Here is a 26,360-nt window from a genome sequence, read left to right as displayed (position 1 = left end):
GTGATGTTGGGCGTCATTTTTAGGTTCCAGTCAGTCATTTTTGAACCACGTATTTCACAAGTTAATTATTAAATAGAAGAGAAAAAAACCCCCAATACCAACAGAGCCAAGTGAATAATCTAAATAGGCATTTTACCTATAATTGTCTGCTCTTCTAGAAAACAAACATGTTACCTTACCCTTTCCTGTTTTAAAAGGGTAGTTTACTTCAAACTGAAGCAAAGCTCTTTCGTACCACCTATACAGATGACTACTAGTAACATTAAATTTAATGTGAAATGAAATACGGGAGATGGTAAACTTAGTCAAACTGTTTAACATTTTCAAGTTTAGGTAACTTATCTGAAAGCAATAAAAACATAACTTTAAAAATGAATCCAAAATTTATAGTAAAAGAATGCTTACTTGGTACTCGGGATACTAAAACTGCTCAATGTTTTACACCAAAAAGGTAAGCATTATTATTAGCTACTTATAATTCACTTTTCCCTGGCTAAAAATTTTAATATTCTAAGTTTAACAGCCACTACCACCAATCCTCAAAAAGAAAATATAGTCATGGAGGTAATGAAATAAATATTGGTTCTGCTTTAATCATATACTAATTTTTACGAGCCAATTTAAGCCAAAAATAATAAAATGTGCAACGTGTTGAAATCCTTTGTGCTCCTTACTTGAAGTTGCAAATAATTAAACAAAGTCCCTTACCTTATCAATTATCTTTTGAAAATGAACTTCTACAGTACAACTCTGAATATCCTTGTGTTCATCAGAATTGTGTATTAGAACTGAGAGTTTTTTAGATCTTATTTTTTGTGCTCGATAGCCAAACACAAAAAGCATAGAATCAATAACATTGGATTTGCCACTGCCATTTGGCCCAATAATACAGGAAAAGCGCTGCATAAAAACAGGAAAAAAAAAAAGTTAAAGATAGCTGTTTTCATATATCATGCCTCTTATATCACAAGCTTCAACACTTTAAATAACACCATATTCTAATTTTAACTCAGACTTTTTACAAAATTCATTCTTAAGAGTTAAAGAGAAAATACTCCTTTCAAACAGAAAACCCACCAATTCTATTCAGTGTGGAAAACTTTATAAAGAGAGGTACCAAAAGATAACCAAACAAAAGCTAATTTCAGTTGTTAAAAGCATAGGAAACATACCGTATTTTTAATCAATCAGCATAAATACAATAACTACAAAATTGAAACATTTTATAATAAAGACGCATTACAACAGTTATTTTAAAAAGGTCAAATACCTTATGGAAAGGTCCCAGAATTTTTTCCCCAGCATAGGACTTGAAGTTCTGGTTTACAATATGAGTTATCATAAGACGAGGAGCTCCAGCTTCATTGGTCATTGCTGGAGGTGGGGGAGGAGGGATGCTATTCAAAATCTCTTCTAAACTTCTATTATCTATTTCCTCACTTGGAGTCTCTAAGTCAGTCAAAGGAAAGGGAAAACAAGGGGAAAAAAGCCTGCATTAGTGCAATTAGTTCGGAGGACTACTGCCTGCTCATCTCTGGAGAGATGTTATTTATGAAACCTAGGAATCTGTATTTTCACTCAAATATAGTATTATCCTAAACTCACAGGGGATGAGAATCTTTTGGTTTGGTTTTATCAAAAAAGAAATTCTTGAAAGAAATGCGACCAGTCACAAAATCCTATAGAAATATACCTTTTAGGAGCCGAAACACTACATCGTCATGCAAATCTGGGAAATCCACAACCACTTGATTCCCTGCTCCCTGTCTAAACAGGTGGTTAAATCCTAAGGCTCTAGATCCAACTCTCTCCGTATCTGTGAGCACCTGGAACCTTAACTTTGGACACTCGCGAGCTCTAGAGACACTGTCACAGGGGTTTCATGTCATTCAGTTCCTGGACTCACAAAAGCTACGGTAGTTTCGAGTAAATTATCATCTTCTCTTAGCAATTTAAGACCACGAAGGTGAAGTTACAGGGTCAAGAAACTTTTCATCATTATTATTAGTCAGGCTGACTCTGTCTGAAAAACAGTCCACTAGCTCCTGGCTGACCGTGTCGATTTCCGTGGAAATAGAAGACAATGAACAGAAATTCAGAATTGAAGCTATTTACTCGCCCCCATCCCCTCCGGCACCGTTACACCGATTGCACATTGTCTAATCTGTGAAAATCGCCCAATCGCTTTCTTGAGCGGCTCTACCTGACCTTCAGATGTCAACCCCGCAGCCCCTCTTGTACGCGCCCAAGAACACCAGCCAGTCCTGGGTTGGGCGCGGATGCACCCGGGTCTCCCCCGCGCTTGCCCGCGACGTCGCGAAGGGCCACTCACCTGCGGTGGCAGGCGCGAGGCTCCCCGCGCGGCCGGGAGGCGGCTCGGGCTCCGCGTCGCTGCTGGCGCCGTCCGGGGACTGCGGCGGCCCTTCCTCTCTGCGCCGGGCGGTGGAGGGCTGGGTGCCTTTACGGGGCATGGTCGCTGGGGCCGAGGGAGAGCCGGGAGCAAGTCGGGCCGCGGGCCAGTGCCGGTACGTTCCCCCCCCCACTCCCGGTGAGACGGGCTCAGCTCCCCACCCTGTCCCACTCGGGGAAAACTCCGTCCACCCGTTTTCCAGAGCCCCGTCGTCAAACCCCGCTAACGCCAGCGGGTCCTCGAGAAAGAAGGCACAAAAAACTCAAGTGCCAAGAAGGCGGGATTCGTTTTCTTAAGTCCTAAGCAAGTGGGAAAACCTAGACGTGCTTGGGGATCAAGCAAGAACAGAGCAACTGCTTAGGTTCTTTTTACTTTTTAATGCACCCCCGCCGTCCGCCCACAGTATAAGTGTGAAAGACTATTCTAACGTAATTTCTAAACGAAGCAATTCCCATACGCTAGCATTTGCGGACATTCCCACGCTCTCTGGGCTAGGGATGCAAGCGCACAGATTCTAAGAGACAAGAGTTCGTTTGAAGGGCTATCTATCACCTCTTCCCAGAGCAGCGAAGAACCAACTGGCGGCGAGCCGCCCACTTTCCTCTCCCCGCCATTTAGCCCTCGGCGCAGCGGACGGCCCGGGGTCTTTGAGGTCTGCTCTCTACAGTCCGGCCGGGTCCGACCACTCGCGATTTTCAAATCGGAAGCCGGCAGCGCCGGCTCCGGTTCAATAGCCTTGAGGTGGCAGGGGTCTGTCCCTCCGGGGTCCGCGGCAGAATCCCGTTGGACAATAAACTACGAAAGGTCACCAGTTAAGGGCTCAGACCCGGTGGTTAGTCCCTTGCGGGAAGTGAGACGGGCAGGGGGCCACGCTAGAGTCCGACCAAGACCGAGATTTCTGAGAAGAGGTCCGCGAGGCTGAAAGGCTCCCCCCAACCACCCCCCCCGGGCCCCCAGTCTCCTGAGCAACGCTTATGTAGCTCAGAGAAGTGGCGCCCGGGAGAAGCGCGCGGGAGCCTCGACTGCCGGGGAGCGGCCGAGGGGGGAGGGGTGACAGCGAGAGAAATCTCCCGGCGGCAGCCTCAGCCTAGACTTCGGCTGCTCCAACTCAAGGCCTCTACTTTCCAGGAGCCCGCGGACGGGACAGGAAGTAAGAGTGTGACAACCTGATCAGGAAAAGAAGTATTTTACCTGCCGGATAGTCCACTCAGACCAAGGTTGGAAACGGTTGCATACCCCCCCTCTCCTACCGGTGTTTCGGCTGCGGGTCCTTCACTCGAAAATGGCGCCTAAAATACAAACTCGAACGGAAATTCGTTACAAATGCGCGCAATGCTTTCTGGGAACCACTAATTTGAAAAAAATGCGGCGATTATCGCCGCCATCTTCTGGTGGCTTACGCGCATGCGCGAACTGCTGGCGGGACCCAGGCGGCAGGGGACGTTTTCTATTAAGTGAATAAGAAAAGCGAAACAATGTTTTCCGTGGGCCTACGGCAATAGCACTCTTATAAAAAATATTTTTTAAAAAACCTTGAGAATTTTGAAAAAGATAAAAAAAATAGAGTGGGGCTCCGCCCACAGCTAAAGGCAAAGCTCCGTCGTCCAATGACGCCCCTTAAGGAGAGGGCGAGCTCGCTGAGGGGCGGGGTCTAGGGCCTGCTCGGGTGACGCCCGGCAGGGAAGTATCGCGGGAAGATGGAGTGAGCTTAGCTCTTAGGAGTCGCTATGGTGACAGAGAGGCCCGAGGCTTCTTGGTAACTGGTCCCACTTCTGTGAGTACGATCGCCACCGCTTTCCTGCCACTTAAGGTAAATCTCTTTATTTCTAGGCGAGAGGTGAGGAAAGGGTTTGGAAGTTGTAGCCATTACTGGATCCACCTTCCCTGCTATGAGGGTGTGTGCGGAGTGGAGCATCAGTTATTTTCCGTCTCCCTGGGCGCGGTGCGGCTCTGGACGTAGCTTTTGGGATGCAAAGGAGGAAGCCCTGAGTTTGGAGGGAGTAGAGGGGTAACAAGGAGAAGGGAAAACCTGGATTGGTGAATGATCGTGTAGTGAAAAGCAAAATAATGATTTCGAATTATTGGTGTTAGGTCATTAATGTCACTCGTGAAAGGGGGTTTCGCGTTTTTAAAATCATTTGTCTGAAAGACTCTGTAATGGAAGAAACGATTTGCTGGTGTCTGGGTATGAGAAAATTATTGATCAGCAAATATTTCTTAAGTAGCTTTTGTGTACATTGCACTGTCAGGCATAATCAGGATTATTAAGCAAGTATACCTGTTCCCAGAGAATCTAGTTTTGCTAGTAGGTTTTTAGTTTTGCTAGTAGGTTTTTAGCCAGGAGTTTGTGGATCTGGTGGTAGGTGATTGGAATTCAGAGGAGTTCATACCACCTCTTCTCCACTTCCCCCTCCCCGCCCCCCCGCCCCCGAAATCGTATACAAAATTCTGGGTGCTTGTGAATTTTTCTGGGGAGTTAGTGTTCCCAGAACTTTGATCAGATTCTCAAACGTGATCCTAATCCCTCACAATGTTAACCATTAATTGATTTGACTATGTCCAACAAGCATTTATTCAGCGACTCTTAAGTACTTGACATTGAGAACTGGGAGCCTCTTTTATTCCCCCTTTTAACTTTTGTAGACTTAGGACTTGGCATACTCAAGCCCCAGTATATCTGCTTTATGAATGAATTTACATTGTCATTCTAAGTAAGTAAGTATGACTCTTGCCCTGAGGAGCATATTCAGGTTCAGTGTTTCTCAAGAGGAGGTGTGGAGGACACTCCCCTCAAGTGTAAGAATTTGGTGAGGTTGGGAGACTGGTGTGATTTGAATAAACATTGACTTGATATTGTAATATACCTTTATATTTGAGGTAATATAAGTTGAAAAAATTATTGTTTTCATAAGACAAACTACAGACAATAAAGCTTAGTGAAAAAAAAATTTGGCTGGTAGGTGTACAAGAAAATGTAGCAATCAGTTCTCTTTGAAAACATCTGGAATCTTTTGGAATTTTGCAGTCTGTAAAACACTATTACAACTGAGTTGGAGAGATATTAACCATGAAAAAAGCAAAGACTAGACCAAATTGAGTTATGTATATGGGAGACAGCATGATGTAGTAGAAAGATGTAACAGATAACAAGAGTCCCAAATCTCATCATTTTTTTAGCTACATGCTTAGACAGTTTACTCAATTTATCAATCTCTGAGATTTTTTATTATAAAACCGGCATATAATACCTACCTCATAGGATTGTTTATGATTGTCTAGCACACACACTATATGCATTTGGTACTGCTGTGTTTATGACATTGACCATATTAGGGTATGTGCTAAGGATGAATAATGGGATGTCAAGTTAGAAGATTAGTTTATGAAGGGTTTTGAAAGCCAGGTCAAGGATGTTTTCAAAATATTAGAAAAATTTTGAGCTAAGGAATGACTTGGTAAAAAAAAAAATTAACAGTAGTTATGTGGGATGTGTAAAAAGGGAAAGAGACTGAGATCAGGCATGGCTTAGTTGGATTATTACTGTCCAGTCCTCCATGTAGGAGGTGCCTACGCAGTAGAAAGGTAAAAATCTGGACACATTTTGGGGGAAAATCTATAGCTTTTGTAGGTTTTAATGGTTAAGAGTCTGAACCCTTAAAGTTAGTCAGATTCTATTTTTTATGAATCCCTGGATTAGTGATGAGGCGATAAGAAAGATAAGTCACAAATAAATCCTAGTTTTACTGCCTTTGATGGTTGCTTTAAATAATGATTGGTCTTAGTGACTGATAAGAAATGTAATTTCAGTAAATCAATAAAGTGACCAATAGCTTTAGATTTAGTTGAACCTAACCATGCTCCACTCAGAATAAATATTTTTTAAGCAGACTTAAACCAGGTTGTATAACATAGGAAAGAAATTCATAACAAACAGCTACAGTGGAGACAAATCTAGAGTGAAAGTAGGGCACTCAGAAAAAGTGAAGAAGTGATTTGAGAAGAGATTAGGATCACAAGAAATAAAGACTTGATTGATCCCTGCCAGTACTTTGGATAAAAAGAAGCTGGTCCAATTGGGATGGACTAGGTTACAATGATCTTGGAAAGTATAACCAAGTCTCATCTTTCTGGTCCAAAATCATCTACTAACAACCATTATCTATAATTTCAGGCAGTCTGAGAAGAGAAAGCTTACTTTTTATATTTCAAAAAGTTGTACCCCACAGGAAGAAATAAGAATAAGTTCAAGGGGAAAAATTGGAATAGAATTAAAATTAACATTTGCAATTCTTTAAGTGCATAGTTAGATTTTGTCATCATTATAATAATATGTGTTTTGTCTACCTTCTAATGTGGTTACAGCATTTCTTATGTGGTTACAGCATTTCATAAAGTCTGAAATTAGATTTGTGGGTAAATGTTTAAAATATTAACAAAGTTTGTAATTAATTGTGAATATTTGGATTAATTAGACATTAAATAATAGATCAAAATGAATAAACATGAATTTATGTAAGTAATGTATAAATACTTAGAGAATATTGTTCAAGATGAATAAATTGGATATAGACACAGGAGAGATAGTAATGAATATTCCTCTTGATAATATAAGCCCCCTAGAACACCAGTCTTGTTGAAACTCTCACCTATCTTAACATAGAAAAAAATGGGAAGTGAGGAAATGGAGCAGTTTTGGGGGATGGACTGTTTTGAAAAATGAGTATGTTTTTATTCATATAGGTTGAGATTAGGAAAGGTATATACAGTGGGCATTAGAGGTGGAGAATATAGTTCAGAAGGGAAAATAGGGTGAGATAGAGTTACAAGAATAGTTGGGACACTAAAAATAGATTAGATTTTTAAGGTTGTGAGTAGAGAGAGGATAGCACTAGAGAATGTACATTCTTAGAATATAGGAAGAAGAAATAATTATAGTAATGTCTCAGAGAGGACTTTGTAGATTACAAGTGACGGAAAATCCAATCCAAATTGTCTTGAGAAAAAAAAATTAACTTCCATAACCAAAAAGTTAGGTGAGTATAACTGGATTCAGTGTTCAAACAAAGACACTAGGATTGTGCTTCTTTCTTTGTTCTGCTTTGCATTTCCTTGTCTTGGCATTATTCTCAGGCTTCACGTAGTGGTCTCTGACACCTCCAGGCTCTCCCCTTGCCCTGGTAAGGTGTTACAGTAACTCTAGCCTCAAATTTCCTAAACTTAAAGACCTGGGGGTTAAGAAGTGTCTTTCTTCCCCATCTTTTAGTTAAATAAAAGTTTCTATTGGAGATCTCTAATTGACTTAAGCCTAGGTCTCATGCTAGCTCCATTGAAGCCATATGGCTAAGAGTGAGAAAGTGGTGCTCCAAGAAGAAATTCTTTGTAGCTAGGAAAAGAGTGAATATATGCAGGGTGACAAAAACACCAATTTTCACTATAAATAGCTAACAATTATTAAGTTCTTACTATGTTTCAGGCACTCTACTGGACATTTGTAAGATGCCTTTTTTTTTTTAACCTCATGTCTACTTTATCTCATTTAATCATCATAACCAACCTGTGAGGTAGGCATTATTAACCCCATTTTGTATACAGAAGAAAACACAGTGCAGTATTTGGAAGATCTCTAGCTGAGAGTTTCAGTAAGAAGTGGGTCAAATGCAGTAGAAACTGCAAAGAGAATGAGAATGGTGATCTTACGAAAAGTAACATTTATTAGGTTTTTTTTAAATGCAGAAATGCATAAAGAAGAAAGCAAAATTGGGCCATAATCCTATCATTCAGATAATTCTATATTAAAAATATAAATGTATAGATAAAATATTATGAACATGATAAAAACATCAAACAGTATAAAAACATATAAAATGAAAATTAAAAGAGTGCCTTCTCACCCCAGTGTCCCTAACCTCATGAAGGTCTCCGTTAAGTGTCTTGCATATCTTCCGAGAAGAATGTTTTAGTATCCAATAACTTGAATATATATTCCTCCCTTTTTTTTAACACAAAAGGGATTGAGTTATATAATACTGCTGTATACTTTGTTTTTGTCATTTAACATATTATAGACATCTTTCTGTATCAATACATATAGATTCATCTCATTTTTTAAATAGTTGTACAGCACTCTAGTTTATCAGTTGAGTGTAATTTTTTTCTATGCTAGTTGATGAATTAAAAGGATGAATTAAAGACGACTACTTATTTTTAAATTTGTGAATAACATGGTTTATTGGCTAGAATTTATTAGGCCGTCCTGCAAAACGATTATAAATATAACCAATGTGAATAATATTAAAGTATGGTTGGCAAGAGCTAGCTCTAATTTAGCTAAAATTGCAAGGAAATGTAAATACCACTGCATATATCAATACATACACTTCAGATACTACGGGAAGTGGAGTGGCATGGAGGTTGGAGGTCTTTAGTAAGTGAACTATACTGCCATTCGTAAGCCTGTTCCATTGCTTGTTAGGTGTTTGAATAACCTGTCCCTGGAAATGGTGAACCTGCTGCTGCCTTCCCTGCCGTATAAGAGATCTCAGCTCTAGTCTTCAAGTGGTTTTATGATGGGACCAATCTGAATAAAAGATCTGCTTCTCTCTCCCTCCTCTCTTTACTGGAAAAGAGACATAGGAGTCTAATCAGAGCTATCAATTTGGAAAATTGTTGATAAAAATTGTACTTCTAAAAATAGGGCCTTGGGTAGTCATCAGCAAACCATTAATTTCAACTGTTAATATCAACACCCAAGGGTTAGACAATATGCAAATGACCCAAACAGAGCTTGGTATAAATGCACTTGTGATCTAGCTCTTGGATTTCTTATCTCTCCTTCACATTCTTGTTTACTTCGTAGGCTTTCTGCTACCTCTTATCTATAGGTACATTCTTGTCGACAAGTCATACCTTTCCTCTTTCCTGACTAAAATTTTTCTCATTTTGTTAGTGCTTTTACGTTTTAGTTTTATTTCTTAAATCTAATTCATTTCTTTTTTTGTAAACCATCTTAACCACTTTTAAGTGTACAGTTCAGTGGCATTAAGTACATTCATATTGTTGTGCTACTGTCACCTCCATCCATCTGCAGAACTCTTTTCATCCTGCAGAACTGAATCTCTGTACCCATTAGATAGAAACTCCCTGTTCCTCCTTCCGTCCAGGCAACCACCATTCTACTTTTTGTATCTATGAATTTGACTACTTTATGTACTTCATATAAGGGAAATTATATAGTATCTGCCTTTTTGTGACTGACTTCTTTCATTTAGCATAATGTTAAGTCTAATCCTTAACATTAATTCTTAATTCTATTTTCTTGGTTCTAATTCTGTTCCATGTTGTAAATACTTATATCTGGCACATGCGTGTGTAATCTATGATGAATGTTTAAATTTCTAGTTTTTGATAGTACTGTATAGAGTTCTGTAATAAATAGGCTTGTATAGTTTGTATATGTATCTTGGTGTACATTTATATGTATATGACAAATTCCTATGACTAGGAATTCCTCCCAGGGTAGATTCCTTATATATACTTCTTTTGAATCAGTAGCTTCTAACTCAAAATATGACAGATGTGTCAGATTGGCAAAGCCTAGGTAATTTGCCTATGTCCTAGCTGTAAGGAGGGCTAGAGAGGAAATAATTTGTTTTTTATTTATAAGGTAGGAAATTCCCCAAATGTAGAAAATGTAGTCAAAAGTGTTGGTGGGGGGGCGGAACAAAAGAATCAATGACCGTTAGCACCAGTTTTCCTGCTCTTCAATAATGTATGTGACTAACTCTTTCTCTGTATGCCAGGGCTGGGTTCTGGCTGGGTTTTTGCATTTGGCCACTTTGACAACAGAAAAATGGTATCTAGTTGTTTTCATTTTCATTTCTTTAATTAAAATTGAGGCTGTGACTTATTTCATGTTTTTGATTGCCCGCTGACCATCTGTATTTATGTTTCTGTGAACTGTCAATTTGTATGTGTTTACAAAAAGAAGTACCCCATTATCAGTGTCCTTGATCAAATGACTTCATAGGGGACCATGCTGTCTTAGTTATCTTCTGTTTCTATAGTACTGCCAATCAATCCCTGTCCACTGGTTCCTTCTCCTTTGCCCCCAAACATACTTCTTACATAGTATGTAAGAAGAAAAACGCAGAGCCTAGTGTGCCTGGAGCAGTTTGAGTGAAAAGAGAGAGGAAACAGGAGATGAGGTCAGAGAAATGATGTTGTCTATTAGGGCTCTCCAGAGAAAGAAGAGTTAATGTTGAAGTCATTAGTCTTAGGGCTGGAAACTCGGGCAAAATTTCTGTGTTGTAGTCTGGCAGCAGAATTCCTTCTTCTTTGGGAAATCTTGGTTTTTGCTCTTAAGGCCTTCAACTGATTGGATGAGGCCCACCCAAATTATGCAGGGTGATGTGCTTTACTTACTTCAACTGATTGTCAGTTTTAATCACCTCTAAAAAATAGTTTTTTTTTGTTTTTGTTTTTCTTTTCTGTGGTACACAGGCCTCTCACTGTTGTGGCCTCTCCCGTTGCGGAGCACAGGCTCCAGATGCGCAGGCTCAGCGGCCATGGCTCACGGGCCCAGCCACTCCGCGGTATGTGGGAATCTTCCCAGACTGGGGCATGAACCCGTGTCCCCTGCATCGGCAGGCGGACTCTCAACCACTGCGCCACTAGGGAAACCCTAAAAAATAGTTTTATAGTAACGTTTAGTCTTGTGTTTGCCCAAATAACAGCACCATCTTGCAGCCAAGCTGACACATAAGATTAACCATCACGATACAAGTCCAGATCAATAAAGGCTTTGAACACCATTGTAAGACCTTTGTTTCAGGGGCTTCCCTGGTGGTGCAGTGGTTAAGAATCCGCCTGCCAATGCAGGGGACATGGGTTCGAGCCCTGGTCTGGGAAGATCCCACATGCCGTGGAGCAACTAAGCCCGTGCGCCACAACTACTGAGCCTGCACTCTAGAGCCTGCTAGCCACAACAACTGAGCCCGTGTGCCACAACTACTGAAGCCTGCATGCCTAGAGCCCGTGCTCTGCAACAAGAGAAGCCACTGCAATGAGAAGCCTGGAAACCGCAGTGAAGAGTATCCCCTGCTCGCTGCAATTAGAGAAAACCTGTGCGCAGCAACGAAGACCCAATGCAGCCAAAACAAAACAAAACAAAAAAACACCTTTGTTTTAACTCTGAGTGAGACAGGAAGCCATTGGAGAGTTTTGAGTGGAGAAGCACCATGACCTATTTTAAAATTCACTTTGGCTGCTATGGTGAGCATAGATTGTGAGGGGTTAGGAGGTCAACTAGGAGGCTATTATAGTTCAGGTTAACAGGTGATGGCACCTTGGACTGGAGCCATAGTAGTGGGGGTCATGAAAGTCAGGTATTTTGAAGATAGATCATACAGGTTTTGTTTTTTACAAATTGGATTTGGAATGTGAGAGAAGAGTCAGTGATTATTCCAAGGTTTTTGGCCTGTGCAACTGGAAGGATGGAATTGCCATTTACTGAGATGGGTAAGGCTGTGGGAGGAGCAAAGTTGGAGCAAAGATCAGGGGTTTGATTTGAATCTTAAGTTTTTAGGTGTCACACATTCAAATAGAGTTGTCAAATAATCAGTTAGCTAAAAAGTCTGGGATTCAGTGCAGAGGTCTGAACTGGAGATATGAAATTGGGAGTTGTCACTAGGTAGTCAATAAATTTAATCTTATATTAAGCCATGAAACTGGGTGAGATCACCATGGCAGCAAGTATAGATACAGCAGAGGTACAAGGATGAGTGCACAGTTTAAGGTTAGGGAAATTAGGAGAAAAGGTTGGGGATATTTATTCCCTCTATAACTCTGCAATTCCTTTCCCTCCCTAAACTGCCTATTAAAGTAAATCCTAACAACCTTATTAGCAGGATTGAAAAGGAATTCCCACAGAGTTACATGTGGTCCTAGCAAGACTGCCCTTTCCTGTCTTATAAAACTCTTCATCAACACTACAAACCACCTAAGAGAACAGTTCAGGAAGAAGGCTACAATTTAAATTGATTATACACCTTCCTTTATTCGACGATTGGGACTATTCCATCATACCTTACAACCCTGTTTCCCTCCGTCTCTACATTCAAGGCTCTTAATTCCCTGCATTAGTTCATTATTAGATTTAGCTGTTGATGACAGTAACTTAAACATGATAAAACTTTATTTTCTATCACTTAAAAGGCTAAATAGGACTGATAGGACTCTTTACAAGGTCAAGAATCTTGGTTCCTTCTATCTTGTTGCTGCTATATATATGGTCTTGATGGCATGGCAGGGAGAGGGTTACTCTTAAATTCCAAGTTTTTATTTGCCAATAATGCTGATTTATATAACTTTTATAAGAGGTAGTAGTGTGGATTTTATAAGAGGTAACTCATTTACTTTTCATATTACCACTGTGGGTAACCAATACTGTTGGGTAGAGTTATCTACCCCCCTCAAGATATAAGTTCCAGATTGGGCCACGAGGTTGATGGTGTTGTAATATCCCCATTGGGTTTAAGAATTGTTAATGTCCTATGTGTCTACACCCAGTTTCAAGGGCAGTTGAGAAATGTAATCTTTATTCTGGATGGCCAGGTATGCAGCAAAAATTCAGATTCTTCTACCACAGAAGTAGGGATGAATGAAAGAGAACAGCTGGCTGTTTTTACCATCTCCCACCATCTGTCCCAAACTCTTAGCTCTTCACCATTTAAATCCTACTACTCTACCTTTTGGAACTCACAGTATGTCATTGGCCAAATCTGTGTTCTCAACCTTTACTCTAAAACTTCATAGTTTTCCCCTTTAACTTCACAGTCTAACTTAAATCTGGCTGTTTCCTAAGGAAACTGCTTTCCTCTTGGCTGTTTCAAATGGAGGCTGTTTTGCCTTCCAGACTCCCATGTGTCAGAGGGCCTTGTTTCTCATTAGTGTTTCTGCACAACTGACTGTCTTCCCCTTTCCTCTCTACAATCCCTTAGTCCCTTTGAGATAAGTCTTGTGAGATCAAACCGTTATCTACTCTGCCTTTTTGTAGTCATCTACAGATCTCTTCTTTTTTCCTCGTTCAATGAATAGTATTTTAGCACCTGGGTAACTGTGTCTATCTCCACCACTATTCTTGTCATTATTCTCAGTGATTTAACATCCTGAAATCAATTCTTCCATCCCCTGGCCTCTCAGTTACCTTGACCTTGGCCACCCACTTTGACAGGCTTAACCTACTTCATCCTTACCAATATCTATACTCTCCCCCAAAATCTGTTTTAAGCATCTCATTGTATATCTCCACTTGTCTTTCTCTAGTTTACTTCCTCTAGAAGCTTAATGCTGACAATTCTTCAGGCTTCAGTAGGACTTCTAGGCCATTGAAGCTACTACCTTTTCAAGTTCTGCTGGGTAGTCTCATCCCATGGCTTTGAACATGATCTTTGTGCTGATAACCCTCAAACTGACATCTCAATGATATCACCAGCTCTGACCTCTTGCTTGACTCCAGACTCGTATATCCAATTTCTCCTTGAATTCTTCATTTGGATATCTAATAGGCACCTTAAACTTAGCATACCCAAAATAGAATTTTTATATCATCCCTTTCAACCTGTTCCTCCCTTAGTTTTCTTCATTTCAGTAAATGGCAACTCTGTACCTGTTGAAACTTTAGAGTCATTTTTGACTCCTCTTTCTCTTAAACTGAATTCATCAACAAATCCTGTGGAATCTTCTTTCAAAATATATTCAGAATATGACTGCTTCATATTATTTGCACCACTACTGCCTTCCTCATCAATCCACTTTCATTTCTCTTCTGGATCATTGAAATCCTAACTGGCCTCCCTGCTTCCAGTGTTGCTCATGTTTGCTTTTTTTTGGTCATACCATCCATAGTGTCATCCATAGTGACACTTTAAAAAATGTAAGTCAGATATTATCACTCTACTGGCTTCTCCGTTCATTTAGAAGAAGAAAAATGAAGCTTTTATTGTTTTTTTCCCACCTCTATGTGATCTGTGTCCCTCCCTCCTCTTCCCCAATTTCCTGCCATCCCCTTCACTCACTCTGTATTGGCCATACTGGCCTTCGTGATCTGACTTAGCATTAATGATTTAAAAGCATAACTAGCTACTGTATTTAGAAGAGTTTGAAGGGTAAATGTAGGAACAGGAAGATCAGTTCTGGACCTACTGAAGTAATTGAGGATGATGGTGGCTTTAGACTTATGATGGCGGTACTGAGAAGTGGCCAGATTTGGAGTATATTTTGGTAGTTTGGTGATCGGATTTCCTGGGCATATTTTTTCCTCTTAAGCGCCATGAATGTTAACCCACGCTGGACCAAAGATAGCTTATAAATGATTTTTAGTAGCAAAGGCATAGTTGCTCCTGTCTTCTCCCTATATAAAGTTGCAAAATAGATTTTTCAATGCTCTAGAAATTTTCTTTCATTCCCCCTCCCACCCCACCTACCACTGACTAGTCAGATCCTTGGTGACCAAGGCTTTTGGGCAGATAAAAACACCTCAGTGCATCCCCAGGCAGCTCTGTACTTCCCTGAATTGGCTGTGCTCTAATACTACTTCTCCTTTATTCCTCTATTCAGTCTCACATCAGAATGCCCATATCCTTCATGCAGATGATCTCAGCTAAACAGGATGTATGGGGAAGAGCTTTCTGAGCAAAAGAGAATCTTCCCAATGTTCGGATGCCAGCCTCCTCTTTCTCTGATTCCTTGGCACCACGTTTCTGAATAGTTGCAGATTACTTTCTCATGAAAAACATACTGCATTTACTACTTATATGGGATAATGATTTCTTTTGGTGAGGAATGATTCCTAATTATTATGGAGTTCAGCACTTTGAGGTATTTTGATATAGGCTACATCATGCCTTTAAAGTTTCTGAATGTAGTTGTATATTCAGACTATATATATATTTTTTTTCTTGTCTATTATGTTGTTTCTTATTTCCAGAATCAACAAGTTATCTGCCTTTATTCTTTTAAAATCCTTATAAGCTGGGTGAATTTGAATTATTGTGAAAAAGCAGCATGTATTTACATTTTTCCCCCCTCTAATTGAAGGAGGTCTGATAGAAAGAAGGAAGTAGTTTTGAGAAAGGTGCTAAAACTCCTAAGGAAAAGTGAACCTTAGAAGTGTGCCTAGGAGAAATTGTTTTCTTGCTCTGGACGCTATACACAGATTCATACTTTTAAAGTTGAACATAAATCTTGTTAAATGAACTGGAGGAGAGAGGTTTCTGACCTTAGCTGCATATTGACTGGATAGAAAACTTCAGATTTTTTTCTGTGGTCTTAACAATTTTCTCCTCATTCTCACAAATTTATGAGTACAATAAGTGAAAAAGGTGCTTTGAGATAAAGCTGTATTTAGCACCTTGCCAATCTAAAAGTCTTCTGGATTTGAGAGAATGAGAAATTATCTAAGGTAGGCCCACTGAATTCTTATCTATAATTCACACCTTCTTTGATGTAGTTAGTAATTTTCTACTTGGTGAAGAGGATTTTTTTCCTTTAATTACACTTTCATTTATTTTTTTCTCTAGGCTAGTGATATTACTCAGAAAGAATCCCACAACTATAAATTGGATTCAGACAATTTAGCATTTTCTTGATTTGTATCTTTTGATAGCATGATTATTTGAGAGAGTGTTACTCTTGTTTTTCTAAATTTTTGTTTGCTATTTACATTGTGATTTTTATATAGCTTTTATAATAGATTTATTACCTCTCTTTTAAATAACTCGCTTGTTTTTCACTTTGCCACCATGGCAACCATAACTGTTGGGCAGTGTATCTACATCCAACAGAATGTAAATCTCAGATTGGATCACTAGGTTGATGATGTCATAGTATTCCCATGTGGGTTCTATAACTAAAGCTCAAAATATGTATCTTAGCCCTCGATCAGACCTTTGGAATTTATTTTATTGTGTATCCATTCAACAGGACCAACGTTGATCTGCCATTGAACAGTTCCCAGTTTAAAAAATTTTTTGATTAGGTCTCGGGACAGCCCTTGGAAATTATTTACCTGGCCAGATTTAGTGGCGTTCTGTACTTGTAGGACTGTTTTAGGCAGGTTGTAGAGGACTTCCGGCATCCAACCCAAGGCCTCCATCACTCACTTGCCAGAATTAGCACACTGACTAGTTTTCTTCCTCTTTCCATGTATTTGTTGCCAGCAGGATTGAAAGTGCTTTGGTGTCCTTGGGGTGCTAAGATGTTTTGTTTACTTTTAATTTTTTGTGTATATATGTTTGTTTTTAATGCAGATTCTATATTTTCCCCCTTTTATTTTTACAGTGAGTACAATCAAGTGGCATTTTAAAATTTTGCTGGAAGGTGGAGACATGAGACTGAAGATATCTCTTTTAAAAGAACCAAAACATATCCTTTTAATACTTATAAACCTTATCGTGATCACCTTACTATAGTATTATTAAAAGTTTTCTTCTATTTTTGTAGTCTAGTTGGATAATGGATTTTTTTCATTCCTTTATTGGTAGTTTCGCTGAATTGTTTCTGAAATATTTGAGGTCTTGTGTTGCAGGTAATTCTCCAATGCAAACTATTTGCTCTAAATCTTACTTTCAAATTTTTATTGACATTTTTCTTACTCTACTTAAGTACTACTATACTTAAGTACATAAAAAACAGTTTTTGTTTAGTCTAATAAAATCTTAAAGAGAAGTTTTTAAAAAATCAAATAATTTATCTGTTGGTATGATCTAGTATGTTTTCATTGAGTTCTGCTCTATTTCTTCTTACTCATGATAAAGTGGAGGGTAAGCTGGGGAAATCTGAGCAGTTAGACCTTTATTATTTCACGTGGGAAGGGGGCAATTATAAATATTTCTCAAACGCATGACCTTATATTTTGTCAGCAAGAACTCCCAGTTATGTGTCAGGAATATATGATAGGCCCCTTTACCTTCATTCTTAGTTATTTAGACCAGTGCTTCTAAAAGTATCATCTGTGGACTTTATTGCAGGTCTGTGAAGGAATAAGTAAAGAAATTGAAGGTAAGAAGGAAGAAATTTTTGTAGCAATTTGATAGTCACAACATCCAAATATAAGATCATTTTTCTAGTAATTCATTTTTATTTTATCTTAGAAAATATTGATCTGTAACAGATTTGAAATAAAGAAAAATAGGATCCTTCAGAGATAGAGAAGCACTGTTTTAGACATTTGATCAAACGCTTTGAATTAATATTGTCTTGTCTGCTTCTTTTACTGTTTGAGTGAAGATATAATTCCTTTTATTTCTCCTTAAATCATTTTTATTCTCTTTTAAAAGTGTGCCCCCAGGAGTTCATGCTGCTTACAATCTTTTAGATTTTGACTATGTCTATTGTCTGCTTTTACCTTTTCAAGCTGAAGAATAACAGTCTTTTTAGACTTTCTTATTCTGGCAGTCCTCTCATTTCTCCTGTAATTTTAGTTAACTTATTAGTTTGAAGACATGTCACGTATGTCTGATGTGTACTTACATCAGTTTTTATGAGGATAAGCTTAGTATTTTTTGTTTTGGGGCGTGTGTGTATGTGTATTTTCTTTCTTTCTAGATTATCCCTGACACTCTCCCTAACATTGTTTAAGCTATAGCAATTATACTTGAAGAATTTTTTTCAGTAATGTTCTAATGGGACATCCAGATCCTTTTGTTTAGATTCTACTTTGAATTCTGAGTATTCCAATGCTACTTTATTACCTATTTGTGCAGTCTCTTAAGAACTCTCCGTAATTTCTTTTTTACCTTTTTGGTTGTTTTGCTTAATCTATCATATTTTGAAGTATTAAGAAAAAATCTTAGACCATCCCAGCATTAATTTGGCACATAGTCTCTTTCTTTTTCCTTAGAGTTTACTGATTGCTTGGATGAGCCAGTAGAAAGCATTGGTGAGAAGAGAAGGCAGTAAAATTATTGTACAATAACAACAAAAGAGCAAACAACCCAACCAGGATAATGTGGTAATATACAAATCCACATATAAGCAGGAGAAAGCATCTCAAAAATGACAAACTGAAGTGCCTTCTCTAGATACACAACTCTGCTAGGGTAAGCAACCTGTTCTGATGGTGGAAGTGAGGGCTACTTGAACACCTCAGTTTATAGAAATCCACTTGATAAATCAGAGACTGAAAAAATAGGTTAAAGTAAGAATTTTAGGGTTCATATTTTATCCATATTACCTTGTAGGTACAGTAAATTGTAATTGAATTACTTCCTGAATTTAATGTCAGGAAATTTGGTAGGATTTTAGTTTCAGCTGTTAAGCTGTAGGTTTTTTCCTAGGTGAATTATTATAATGTGTCATTTAAGCAGGTATTTTACTGTTAGATTTCAGTCTTTTTTTCTTTCTTTTTTTTTTTTATAAATTTACTTATTTATTTATTTTTGGCTGTGTTGGGTCTTCATTGCTGCTCACAGGCTTTCTCTAGTTGTGGCGAGCGGGGGCTACTCTTCATTGCAGTGTGCGGGCTTCTCATTGTGGTGGCTTCTCCCGTTGAGGAGCACAGGCTCTAGGTGTGCAGGCTTCAGTAGTGGCTTGTGGGCTCTAGAGCGCAGGCTCAGCAGTTGTGGCGCATGGGCTTAGTTGCTCCGTGGCATGTGGGATCTTCCCGGACCAGGGCTCGAACCCGTGTCCCCTGCACTGGGAGGCAGATTCTCAACCACTGCGCCACTAGGGAAGTCCCGTCAGTCTTATTTTAACACTTGATTTTTGAAAACTTTTATCAAAATAATACATGCTTATTCTAGTAACTTAAATGAAACAGATATATGTAAATAAAAAAAGCATAGTTCCCTTTTCTCCCCACTTACTCCCCAATGGGTTAGAGTCGATCCTTTCATTACTTTTGTTCTGTTAGATGTCTTTGTATCTTTTGCCTCGTTTATGGAATACTTTGTAACACAATTAAAAAATTTTCATATAGTCAAATCTTTCTTTTTTTCTCTTTTGGCACCTGGGTTTCTTATCTTGCTTTCCATTCTTCTTACAACTGTTTTGATAGATGCTTATTTTCTTTTCCTTATATGGAAAAAATATGAAAGTCATAAAATGAAAAATAGGCTTAGAAACTTGAAACATTTGGTCCTATTTTATACTCTTCTTATAATCTGCATCTGCAAAATATTGTATTTATTAAGACTGAAGACTTTTGTGTGTGTTTTATATCTCCTTAACATGGTGACACATCAAGAATTAGTAAGCTGTGTGGGCTGGAATACTGCTGAAGAACTGTATTCATGTAGTGATGATCACCAGATAGTGAAGTGGAACTTGTTAACTAGTGAAACAAGTCAAATAGTAAAGCTGCCTGATGATATTTACCCAATAGATCTTCACTGGTTTCCGAAAAGTTTAGGCATAAAGAAACAAACTCAAGCAGAAAGCTTTGTTCTCACAAGTTCTGATGGTAAGTTTTAAATAAATGTTATATGCTAATCTTTATACTTAAAAGACATAACATTTTAGTATGACATGTTTTGAGTTGTTTATCCATTTCCTATGTAGTCAGTTCATCTGTGTATAGGCTATAAAACTATTGTCATAGAAGAAGGTGAATTAAACTGGCATATACTGGGATTGAATCTGAACCTCTGGCTTTACTTTTTCTGTACTCGCAGGTATTGTTAGGCTTTTTTCAGTTTTGGTTTCTAATTTTGTCAAATTTAACTGTATAACATAACCACACTAAAAATAGATGGTACAACACACACTCATTTAGTAAGCTATCAAATATAGTCTTTATTTTCTAGTACATGTTAATTCCTACTTACAGAGCTGGAGATTAATTTGACCATAGTTTTATTATTGGTGAGTAAAAAGCATGATTATTCTATTTTTTAAGGAAATGTTTTAATTTTCCTAGAAATAACTTGAACTGTTTTTCATCTGTATTACATTTTACCTACTATATCAGTTAAGAGTACATTCATCAAAAGTAACAGAAACTTACTCGGCTAACTTATTCACAGATGGAGTTTTCTGGTTTACCTAGCTCCAGAGGTAGATCTTTAAGCACAACTGCATGAGACCCCTATTCTTTTTTTTTTTTAAATAACACATACACAACCCCTTGAGATTTTATTTATTTATTTATTTATTATTTATTTTGCTGCATTAGGTCTTAGTTGTGGCATGTGGGATCATTGTTGCGGCACGCGGGATCTTGCGGCATGCGGGATCTTTCATTGCGGTGTGTGGGCTTCTCTCTAGTTGTGGTGTGCAGGCTCTTTAGTAGTGGCGCGCAGGCTCCAGAGTGCGCAGGCTCAGTAGTTGCAGCATGTGGGCTCTCTAGTTGTGGTGCACAGGCTCTACAGCGCGCGGGCTTAGTTGCCCTAACAGCATGTGGGAACTTTGTTCCCTGACCAGGGATCAAACGCGCATCCCCTGCATTGGAAGGTGGATTCTTAACCACTGGACCACCAGGGAAGTCCCCAGGCCCCTATTCTTGCCATCTCTTGGATAGACTCGCCCCAAAAGGTGAGCATGATGGCATCCAGCAGTCCAAGGCTTACCCTACAGGAAAAGAAAAGTCAGCAGAGAGAGTGCTTCTTCCTCAATATCACTTGCAGTCAACATGCAGAGAAGTCCTGGACAAGCTTGGGTCACATGCCCATCACTGAGTGAATCATTTTAGTCAAGGGACTGGGACACTGATTGACAGAGCATGGCAGGCCTTAGGCCACCGTGGAAAGGGAAAGAGAAGAGGGCTTTTGTAGCCAGAATAGGAAAGGGATGTTATGGCAAACAATCACATCAGATTCTAATTCTTTTACATGTAATTTTTAATTTTTTTTTTTTTTTTTTTTGCGGTACGCAGGCCTCTCACTGTTGTGGCCTCTCCTGTTGCGTAGCACAGGCTCCGGACGCGCAGGCTCAGCGGCCATGGCTCATGGGCCCAGCCGCTCCGCGGCATGTGGGATCTTCCCGCACCGGGGCACGAACCCGTGTCCCCTGCGTTGGCAGGCGGACTCTCAACCACTGCGCCACCAGGGAAGCCCTACATGTAATTTTTAAACTTAGTTTTCTGAATATTGATTAAATGAGATATTGTGTGAAAGTATTTGGTACAGTGCCTAGGCTTACAAGATTGACTCTGAGCACAGCTAGAATTTAGTTTTACCTCTTATGATAAAATGAAGGGTTGACTTTAAAAAAAGCTTTTAATTTTGTTATAATTTCACATTTATAGAAAGGTTGCAAGAATTATACAAATAACTGCTGCATATCCTTTATCCACATTCACTAGTTGTTAACATTTTGTCCCATATACTTTATCATTGCTGGTCTTTTCTCTCTCTTTCTCTCTCTCTCCCCCCTGTCTCCCCCCCAACCCACATATACTTTTTTCTGAAACATTTGAGAGTAATTTATAGATATGCCACTTTAACCATAAATACTTCAATGCATTTCCTAAGAATAAGGATTTTCTGTTACTTAACCACAATACATTGATAAAAATCAGGAAATTTAACATTGATGTAATACTGTTATCTAATCTACAGTTTATATTCAAATTTTAACAATTGTCCTAATGATATCTTTTATAGAAATTTGTTTTTTTCTGGTACAGAATAACACATTGTTTTGTCATATCTCTCGAGCCTCCTTTAATCTGGAGCAAACCCTCAGTTTTTCTTTTATGATCTCCACTGTTTTGAAGAATACAGGCCTGTTATTTTTACAGAATGTCCTTCAATTCATGTTTGTCTGATGTTTCTTCATGATTAAATCCAGTTATACATTTTAGCAGCAGTACTCAGGGCATCATATTGGAAGATTCATGATGCTGATTTGACCCATTATTGGTGACTTTAACTTTGATTATTTTGAAAGGTTGTGTTCACTAAATTAATCTAGTGTAAAGTTAATGTTTTTCCCTTTTAATAAATAATTTCTGAAAGGATACTTTCAGACTATATAAAAATATTCTCTTCCTCCTCAGATTTCCTCCCACTGTCTTGGCATCTATTGATGTCTCTTGGCTGAATCATTTATTACTAAGATTGTTGCCAAATGGTGATTTTTTTTAACTCCATAATTTCTTTTATATTGATTTGTTGGTATTTTACTGCAAGGAAGAGCCTTCTGTCTCCTGCCCATTTATTTATTTGTTTACTTAGATTAGACTCATAGATTCTTATTTTATTTCTTGAGCATCCTATTACTACCATTTAAAATTTTTGATGTTACAATTGTCCCAGGTTTGGCCAGTGGGAGCTCCATGAAGCCAGCTCAAATGAATTTTCTTTTTACCTCGGGGGGTATGTTTCCCCATCATCTTTTGAGCACTTCTTTGCTGGCACAAGATGTTCCAGGCTCATTTTGTGCTTTCCCAGTCCCAGCTTCCAAATCAGCTGTTTCTCCAAGGAGACTTGTTCTTTTCTGGGTGCTTAATGGTATTGAAAAGCCAAGATGAGTGTGCCAGGTATGCTCATTTCAATGGGATGTGTTTACTTCAAGGTCCTTTCACAGGACAGAGCTAAGAAATACGAATAGAAATGTGTATTAAAATATACAAATCTACAGCAATTTCTTCCTCCCTCCCTCCCTCTCTTCCTTTGCTTCCTTCCCCTTTCTCCCTTCCTTCCTTTCCATGATAAAAATCATGAGTTCATTCTGATACCACCAATTCTAATTCAGCACCACAGGGTTAATTCTAGTCTTTTTTCCCCATACTTGGAAACAGTGAGGAAGCTTGGCTCCCATTACTCTCAATATATTTACTTACTTGTTTAATTCTACAATACACAGCAGGTTGTTTCAGAATTGCTAATCCATACTATTGCAAAAAAAAAATAGAGTTTAATGTTTTACTGTTGTTTTTATCTTTACACTGAGGATATAGAGTCAAGGATATAGAGTCAAAGTCTTGTGTTCAAAGTTACTTGGCATTTCCCCCCTACTAGTGTTGTTGCTATTCATTTAAAATATAGTTAAGTGTATTTATTTCTGTTTGTTTTCCATTTAAGGTCTCATCTCCCCATCCTTGTTGATTTGATTATTTTTTAAATATGTAAAATATTACATGGATGGTTCCACAAAGTCAAAACTATATAAAAAAATATACTCAGCAATGTCACTACTCCTACCCACCTAATCCCATACACCCTATTTTTATTTATTCCCTGTATGTAACCAATCCCTTTGGTTCTGGTTTATCCTTTCTTGTTTCTTTTAGCAAAAAGAAACAAAAACATGTATATTTTCTCATTTCACCTTTTTTTTATTACATAGAAGGTGGCATACCATATATTTTCTTTTTTTTTTTTAACTTTCTATTTATTTTTGGCTCCGTTGGGTCTTTGTTGCTGCACGCGGGCTTTCTCTAGTTGCGGCGAGCGGGGACTATTCTTCATTGTGGTCCACGGGCTTCTCTTGTTGCAGAGCACGGGCTCTAGGCCCGCAGGCTTCAGTAGTTGCAGCATGTGGGCTCAGCAGTTGTGGCACGCAGGCCCTAGAGGATGCGGGCTTCAGTAGTTGCAGGGCATGGGCTCAGTAGTTGTGGCGCTTGGTCTCTAGGGCACGCAGGCTTCAGTAGCTGTGGCGCTCAGTAGTTGTGGTGCACGGGCTTAGTTGCTCTCTGGCATGTGGGATCTTCCCGGACCAGGGATTGAACCCGTGTCCCCTGCACTGGCAGGTGGATTCTTAACCACTGAGCCACTAGGGAAGTCTACCATATATTTTCTTTTCATTTTCCTTTTTAAAGTCAATAGTGTATGAAGATTGACCTGTATCTGATGAATATGGACAGTAAATATAGTTAGTCTTGATAATTTCTGTTATCTGAGTGTTTCCCTGATTTATTAAGACTACTTAGGTACACTTAACTAAAGAATAGCTGTTTGGGTCTCTATTTCACATTGGCTTTAGGTAAAATACTTTCTGATAGGGAAAAAAGTCTAAAGTAAGACAAATATCATTTAAAGATAAATTTGCAAGATTAAAAGTGGAGAAATATATTATGACTCTTGAGAAACTATAGTGTTTACTTTTTTTAGGTTTACTACAAAAACAAACAAACAAACAAATAAGGTAACATAACATGCTACAACTAGATGTAGGAAGAAGAGAGAACCAAAGCAGGGTAGTTGAGTATTTTCTTTTAGGCTGGGATGAGGAATATCTGGGATCTTGTGAAAGTGAAGGCAAAGGATGATAGTTCAAAGAAAAGAAGTAGAAGAGTAAGACAAGAAACAGAATCCAGAAATGTTCAAAAAAACGGAAAAAGAGGGCTTCCCTGTTGGCGCAGTGGTTGAGAGTCCGCCTGCCGATGCAGGGGACGCGGGTTCGTGCCCCGGTCCGGGAAGATCCCACTTGCAGCGGAGCGGCTGGGCCCGTGAGCCATGGCCACTGAGCCTGCGCGTCCGGAGCCTGTGCTCCGCAACAGGAGAGGCCATGGCAGTGAGAGGCCCGCGTACGGAAAAAACAAACAAACAAACAAACAAAAAAACAGAAAAAGAAATGTTCAAAAAAAAAAGAAAGTGGATGCTATTGAAAGGTGGTCGGTCAAGGTGTTTCTTGCCAGATAAACATCTGAGATCATTTTATGTATCAATGCTGTATTCTCTGTTAATCAAATACTATAAAAAAGTATTATTCTGGTTTAAAAAGTATATAATATGAGATCCACCCTCTTAATAAATTTTTAAATGTACAGTGCAATATTTAATAATATAATTTTTGTGTAAGCACAATATTGTATAACAGATCACTAGAACTTTTTCATTTTGTATGATGTTAACCCAGTACTTAAAAAATTCTTTTTCAAAATTTAGTTCTTTGTCTAAGAGGTTCCCTCTTCTAGTTGGCACCAACTCTCTTCTCTTGATTTTTCTCCCCCAAGGCTGGCAAAAATGGTTACGGCTTTTGAGTTTGTTCATCACTCCTCCAGTGTTCCCTTTGTCATACCCACTCCATCTTCTGTGTTAGTGGTAACATTCAAAAAAGATCCATGGGGTTTGGGCACAGGTCCTGAAATACATAAAGCAGACTTTTGCCAAGTATTTTGTCTCATCAATAATTCTCTCTTCAACATTATTACTTCTTTTTGAATATTTCATGCAGCTGTATCCTACTTTTTAGAGGAGATATTTCTTTCTTTGACAATGTATTGCAAGATTTACATTTAAAAAAGAATGATTTAAAATGCATTAGGGGAGCTGCTATGTAAAGGAATTCTGGTATAAAATCTTTTGTAAAGCCAGTAAATACTCCTTAAGTTATATTTAGTGAAAGTTGAATATTTTTATACATTGTATTAGGTATCTTAAAGTAATCCTCATATTCTCTTACTAGTTAATATGTACATTTAAAATCCCACTTTAAAAAGCATTTATGTGTTCATTTCTTTCTGTCAGAAGTTAGTGGTTACCGATCTCTGGCTTTTTGCAACCATCTGCCAAAACTTTTCTGCTATTAAGCAGTCTGCAAAAGTGCTCGTGTGACCTTTTTCCTAGCACCCTATTTCAAGCCTTCTCATGTTTCCATAGACATTTCTTAAGGCATTTCTAACTTTAAGAAATGTGTTTCGTGTAATTTTAATCTACTTACTCTGTTCTTTTTCCCTTTTATAACTTTGCGGTACGCGGCCCTCTCACTGTTGGGGCCTCTCCCGTTGCGGAGCACAGGCTCCGGACGCACAGGCTCAGCGGCCATGGCTCACGGGCCTAGCTGCTCCGCGGCATGTGGGATCTTCCCGAACCAGGGCACGAACCCGCGTCTCCTGCATCGGCAGGTGGATTCTCAACCACTGCGCCACCAGGGAAGCCCTGGTCTAGCATTTTTAAAAGGTTATAGAAAAGCTGGAGAGAAGAACCAAAATAGTTAAAAGGATAACTGTGTTTTTAAAAATTTTTGATATATTTAGTTTTATATTTATGCTTTACTCTGGGGGTGCTAG

At 38.8% G+C, this 26,360-nt stretch overlaps 2 protein-coding genes across 4 annotated transcripts in view; one reads left to right on the top strand and one right to left on the bottom strand.

The window, feature by feature from the left end:
* Positions 1 to 3,692, bottom strand: part of SMC4 (structural maintenance of chromosomes 4) — a 34,667-nt gene extending 30,975 nt beyond the window's left edge. For both annotated transcript variants that reach the window (XM_060149916.1, XM_060149918.1), the window contains exons 1-4: positions 3,602 to 3,692; positions 2,333 to 2,476; positions 1,271 to 1,449; positions 709 to 900 (exon numbers count right to left, since the gene is read on the bottom strand). In XM_060149916.1, coding sequence (XP_060005899.1) covers positions 709 to 900; positions 1,271 to 1,449; positions 2,333 to 2,471 — 510 coding nt within the window. In that variant the 5' untranslated portion in view covers positions 2,472 to 2,476; positions 3,602 to 3,692. The remainder of the gene's footprint in view (positions 1 to 708; positions 901 to 1,270; positions 1,450 to 2,332; positions 2,477 to 3,601) is intronic.
* A 408-nt stretch (positions 3,693 to 4,100) lies between these two features.
* Positions 4,101 to 26,360, top strand: part of IFT80 (intraflagellar transport 80) — a 106,084-nt gene continuing 83,824 nt past the window's right edge. The window contains exon 1 of one of the 2 annotated variants that reach the window (XM_060149919.1): positions 4,101 to 4,220. The gene's annotated coding sequence lies outside the window, so the exon portion shown is untranslated. Of the gene's footprint in view, positions 4,221 to 19,651; positions 19,869 to 26,360 lie in introns of those variants that run through there. The other variant, XM_060149921.1, reaches the window with a different exon arrangement.

This window comes from Lagenorhynchus albirostris, chromosome 5 (genome assembly GCF_949774975.1).
Source record: "Lagenorhynchus albirostris chromosome 5, mLagAlb1.1, whole genome shotgun sequence".
Lineage (NCBI taxonomy): Eukaryota > Metazoa > Chordata > Mammalia > Artiodactyla > Delphinidae > Lagenorhynchus > Lagenorhynchus albirostris.
Note: the sequence above shows the minus strand (reverse complement) of the source record. Positions and strands in the feature narration are given on the sequence as shown.